The sequence below is a fragment of the Vicugna pacos genome, chromosome 13 (genome assembly GCF_048564905.1).
Source record: "Vicugna pacos chromosome 13, VicPac4, whole genome shotgun sequence".
Taxonomy (NCBI): domain Eukaryota; kingdom Metazoa; phylum Chordata; class Mammalia; order Artiodactyla; family Camelidae; genus Vicugna; species Vicugna pacos.
In genome coordinates, this window is record NC_132999.1 from 33,997,527 (window position 1) to 34,003,526 (window position 6,000).

Genomic DNA, 6,000 nt, shown 5'->3' on the forward strand with positions numbered 1-6,000 from the left:
ATCTAGAGAGTATAAGTAAAGCTGCCAATATTCTGGGGGCCGAGTAAGAAGAAAGGCTGAGAGGGGTATTTCATAACATATAGTACATTTTAATTTAATCCCTCTTGCTCTCAAACTCTGCTTGGTGTCTCCCAATCTGGAGACCTCGGATTCCACTATTTTAAATACATATATTACTTGATAAATGTTTATTGAATTATTCAGGAAATTATTGCTTTACTTATACCTACAATGATAAGCCAGAAATAAGACCAAGTAATTGTACACTGAGAAAAATACAGGCACTGGAATTAAACAGACCTGGATTCAAATTCTAGTTTTGCCATTAATGAGCCACAGGAAATTGGAAAATTTTTCTCTTCACACTGTCATTTCTTCATTGTAAAAATAGGATACTATCTAATTTATAGGTTTATTTTAAGAAATAGAGGGAACATATTAACATGCAGAGCATACTGTCTGACAAGTATTCATTACTCAATAAATGACAGCTGTTTGGCCTTACATATTACTATGGTTAACTTATTAATATGGCATAAGCACAGAAAACTTTGTATATGAAATTATTTGCATTTTTGGAAGAATATCACAACTTGAATTCAATTAAACAAATGATTATTGGGTACCTGGATTTTCAAATAATTACAAAGATAATGGAGAAACTCTCCCTGCTTAACAGAAGCTTACAGTTTCAATAAGGAGATGTGGGCATAAATAACTGAAGCACTACAGCCCGTACAAACCGGGCATGCGACAAAATGACACACGATAGAAGAGATTATCTACAATTATTTCATACGAGGGACAATATATTAACAGTGAAACTCTTTAGTCCATGACCAAACTAAATGTATTAAACAAAACTTCTAAAACTAAAAATGCTTCTCCTGCTATGTTTTCTCCTCCCTTTGGTACTTCTTTCCTCCCTTCCTACTTCCTTCCTTCCTTTTCTCTTTCCTTCCTTCCTTCCTACCCCTTCCTCCCTCCCTTCCTTCCTTCCTTCCCCTTCCTCCCTTCCTTCTGTCCTATTCTTTCCAAAACTTAGATCTCTAGTCTTCTGCTAGGATAAAGGAGTGCTGGACAGCTGGTTGCCCAGTTGGGGCGGGGATCTTAGAGTATGATTCTTAATCAGACATTCATCAACCCCTTTGAGTTTAGCTCCACTTGCACCCACAGTTCCAGAAATATCTGAGACCAACTCCTGAGAACTTTGAGGGTTTCTATGATGCAAAATGGATTACTTTTCAGCTGTCTTCATTACTGGCTTAGAATTCAGTTTTTTTTCAGGTATACCAAGTTAGTCACTACTCTTCCTTCTGCTTTCAGCTTCCAAAATCTTTTTCCTATTGTCTCCTCTCCTGTTCTTGTCATAATGGTTTCATGGTTTTAAAAATATTCTGCTGGCTCTTAGTGGAGTTTCAGGAGGGAATGGAGGTAAATGCATGTGTTCAATGTGCCATCTGGAACTGGAATTCCCACTGACTTGAATATTCAACGCCCAACCCAAATGCTACTTCCTCTAAAAGTTTTCCCTGCGCTTCCTCAAGATGGAATTAATCCATTCAGGCATGGAACAATATTTATTGACTGTTTCTTATAGGTGTGGCATTGTGTAGCTAAAGGGAGGAAAAACACCATTTCTTGCCCTCAGAGAGTTCACAGTCTAGTGGGTAAGATAAGACAATGACGCAAGCACTTGAAATTCAGTGTACCAAATGCCAGGGAACACAAGTGCTGCATAGAGGGCTGTGGCTACCTACAGGGCCATAACCTAACCAGGGGAGTAAGGAAATGCTTCCTAGAATAAGGGACATGAGCTGAGACTTGAAGGTCAGGTAGGACTTAGACAGACAAAACAATAGAGAGTTATTCCAAGCAGAGGAAACAGCTTGTCTCCTCCAGTTCAGGTGTGCCTTTCCAGAGCACAAATCTGATCGTGTCACTCTAGAAGGAAGACTCCTCCAGGGATCCCTCCCTGTGTTCCAACAGTACCTGTCATCCTGTACTAGAGTGCTTAGTCTGTCTCCTTCTCTAATCCAGACTATAAGCTCCCTGAGAGCAGCAGATCCTGCCCAGTTCATTTATGGTGCCTAGCCGAGGACTGGGCAGGTCAGATTCAGTTCTGATTCTCTTGCCTTTACTATCCTTGGCCCCTCTGCTGGGCCCAGGGTTCAGGGAGCTGGGTTTTATCATATTGGTGGGAAATTAATCTGAGGACCAGATTCTACAGTCCTGTGACAGTGGGATTCCCTGACGGTGACAGCATAACTCCCCAGAATAGAAGAAAGCAAGGCTTTCTTGCCAGAAAAAGAAACACTCATTTCACACTATGTCTTTGGAAACGGAGCAGGGATAAACAGCTCAGAAGAGATGCAGCCTCATATGCTCTTCCTGGGGGGATTCAGCTTCCCCATTCCTCCCCTTAAAACATACACATCAGACTCTCTCCCCAGCCCTAAGGTCACAAGTATGGCTCACTCATAGCTCAGTCTAAATCAAGCCCTGGGATAAAAGCCCAGAGATCTGAGTCCTAGCTCCCTGGTCCTGGATTGAGATTCCAAGACTATTGTTTGTTTGTTTGTTTGTTTGTTTTCCAAGACTATTGTTACCAGGAAGGCTGTCAGAGATAATCTAGCTCCATAATCCGCACTATTGCCCCAATCCCCCAAGAGGTAGAAAAACTGAGGCCAAGAGAGTCAGGGCTCTGCTCAAGATCACAAAATAATTAGAGAGCAGAGCTAGGACTTGAACCCATGCCTTCTCTCTCTTTGCCTAAAGCTTTTTCTCAAACTGCTCTGTGGGGGCGGTTGTCATAGCAACAGTTCTTTGGGTAGGAGGATTAAGTAAGGGAGGTTGCCATTGTTTCCCCTTCCCACAGATCCCAGAGTCCCTAGGTTCACTCAACCCTTGAGTAGTGTAGGGAAGCAGCCTAGAGGCAGGGATGACCTTGGGCTCAAGGGCAGGCCTGGTCCCTCCCTGCAGGAAAGCTGGGAGAGGGACAGTTGAAGGCCAGTACTTCAAGGGCTTGAACTAGTTCTGCCACAAGTGGCTCCAGGGGAAACCTCAGCCCTTCCCCTAGTCCTCCCTGGGTGCAACCCAGTGGGTAGGGCAGAGTGTTTAAAGAGACCAAAGACATCTCTGCATGAGCAGGGAGAAAAGAGGGGAAGAGGGATCCTTGGGGCACATAGGAAGCCTCTCTGTGTGCTGGCTTCCAGAAGGCTCCCTCCTTCATGCTCTTCCTGGGTATCCTAGGGCCCCAGGCCAGGCTGAGTCAGGAATGCAGACCCAATCAGAAGTTAAATGTACCCCTTAAAATTTACAACAGGTAATTTCCACCAAGGCAGAAAAGAGCTAGAGCCAGAGAGGCTAAGCATGGCTCCTCACTGCTCCCAGTGTGAGCTCAGGCAAAGCCCCTCAACACCTGCAGTATGTTTCCTTGTTGAGATGGGAAAATGATAACTGCTTTTCCCATTTCAATGACATAAAAAGTGGTTAATGTGTCTGGAACAAAGCAGATCTCAACTGTGAAGATGTAAAGTGTAGGCATATCACCTGGGTTCAAAGCCTGGCTCTGCTTTTTACTTTTTGTATGACTTTGGGCAGTTACTTAACCTCTCTGTGCCTCAGTTTCTTCATCTATAAAATACCACCTACCTAATAAATTGCTGTGAGGACTAAGAGAATATTTTGTAAAATGCTCAGCATGATGCCTTGTACATGCACTTGGTGAAAGTTACTTTCCAAAGCAAGACATTCTAAGTAACCTCTTTCCAGGCCTTGAGCTAAAGTTTATACAGTGAGGCCAAGCCAGAGCCCTTCCTTAGGAGGGCATAGTTACAGCCCTTCTCTGGAGAATTTGGCAGGCACCCCTAACCTTCAAGGGCAAGTGCACACAGGGCATTCAAATCCTTCCCCCCAGGGAGCCTTCCCTGATTGCTGTGCCCTTAAAGCTCTCCTCCCAGCCTCTTAGGCTGTCAGGGAGCCCACATGATCTCCCCCCAACCCTCCCCCACCCCAACAACTAAGCCTGGCACAGAGCTGAGCACACACTGGGCCTTCAGGAAGACCTATAAGCTGACACACATACAGCGGCTCCTGGTTCTGGGCCAGAAAGTGACTAGCGATTCCTCAGTTCCCCAGAACTGGCTGCAAAGTGGTGGCAGGTGTAAACACCCCCTTCACCGGAACCAGGGCCCTGGGGAACCTGGGGGGCCCCAACTGCTCTTTTGGCTCTGAATCTAGACCAGCAGCAACAGGGAAGGGCTTGGGTGCCTGTTTCATGTTATTTTCCCCAAGGAAGTACAGATGAGATGCAAATATCCAGTGTACTTGGGGGGCTGGCAGGAAGGAGACTGAATCAGAAGTGATGGGATCAACACTGCTGGTGCTGCTGCCCTGTGTCTGCTAACGTTCTAGGAACTTTCAAATATTTTAAGTGGGTGTGGGGGGGGGATGTTGGGGAAAGAGGATGTTTTTAGTGGCCCTAGTCCAAGCAGTTTTAATCCAAATCTCTTCTGTGCTGACTCCTGTGGTGAACACTAGAGCCTCAGAACAAACCCTGGGCCCATTTTGCAGGAGGAGAAAAAACTGGTGGCCCTATAATGGTGGCTGGGGGGATAGGTAGCCCCAAAGTGAGAGGGCAGGAGAAAGATTTGTACTGTGCTAAATTCTCAGTGCTTCCTAGTCCTCACCTCTCCCCTCCCAATTATTTGACAGAAAAAAAAAAAACTTAGAAAAACCTGTGCCTCCCACCCCGAGTCTTCAGGACCCATCAGTACCCCATTCACCCTTGGTGGGGGATGCAATTAATGGACCCCAGGGTTTAAAGAAAGACCTTTAGGGATCCTGAGTTTAGGCGGGGAGTTTTAACTCTCTCCTCTCCAGCCCAACTCTGGGGGGGCGGGAGTCCATCCCTTCCGGCCTTACGCTGGGGACTCCGTCCCCCTAGTCCATGGAACCCACACTCACCAGTTCCATCCTCAGCGCCATGATCTTGTCCCCCAGGCCGTGGCCCGTGGTAGGTGCCCCTGGGAGCAGCAGAGCGCCAGAGGCTCCCGGCTCCCACTCGCCTCGCAGCCCGCGGAGCAGCCCTTCAGGGGTCTTCCTGCCCACCTTGCCTTCCACGTCTCGCAGGTCAGGCGTCTGGGACTCCGCAGTCCCCTCCATGCGGGCCTAAGCCTGAACACGATTGGGCGACCGGGCGCCGGGATCCTGCTCCCGGGGGTCCTCCTTTCTCCACTGCTGGTGTCGAGCGGAACCGGTGGGTCCCCGCCCGCGCTGTGCGGGGGCGGGAGGAAGGCGCCGTAACACTCAGAAAAGCCGCGCAGAGCTGCGTGGTGTGTGTGGTGTGTGTGTGATGCGGTGTGGTGTGTGTGTGTGTGTGTCGTATTCGAGTGCTGCGCACACACCTCTCACTCCGGAATATGTGAGGCTGGGCGATCCTGGCTATGCACCTGAAGGAACTTACGGACAGCTCAGCGCCTTCTCCCAACACTGGAACTGAGTCCAGCCGGGCACTCAGCAGGCGCCCAATGAATATTTGCTGAATGCAGGTTAAGCATCGTCAGCAAGGGATGTAGGATTTTAAGGAGAAGAGCTGCAGAGGGTTTTGGAAGGCTTCCTGGAGTAGAGGAGCTGGGTCTAAAACAGTGGTTGGAATTTAGCTAGCCACTGATACACACGTGCACACACACCCAGTGTACCACAAAATTTAGACTGAAGAGTGAAAAGTCAAGATCTTCTGGCCAATGAGGAGCAACCAATATTGAAGCTGAAGAGATCCACATGGGCTAGATCATGCTTGATCTTGTAAACTGATGCTTCTTAAATTCGACTGTGCATATATGAATTATCTGTGAATCTTGTTAAAATGCAGATTATAATTCTATAAATTTGGGGTGGGGCCTAAGATTATGCATTTCTAACAAGCTCTCTGCAGCTGGCCCAGGGACCACATTTTGAGTAACGAGGTTATAAAAGATAGTTCTATGGCTCTTGGAT

General features: G+C 47.2%; 1 protein-coding gene across 2 annotated transcripts in view; it reads right to left on the minus strand.

Moving 5' to 3' along the window:
* The window catches only part of LURAP1 (leucine rich adaptor protein 1), a 19,543-nt gene extending 14,063 nt beyond the window's left edge, over positions 1-5,480 (minus strand). For both annotated transcript variants that reach the window (XR_012079134.1, XM_006200433.4), the window contains exon 1: positions 4,969-5,480. Coding sequence is in view for 1 of the 2 variants with exons in the window: in XM_006200433.4 (XP_006200495.1) it covers positions 4,969-5,166 (198 nt within the window). In the remaining variant the exon portion in view is untranslated. The remainder of the gene's footprint in view (positions 1-4,968) is intronic.
* Between the last annotated feature and the right edge of the window lie 520 nt (positions 5,481-6,000).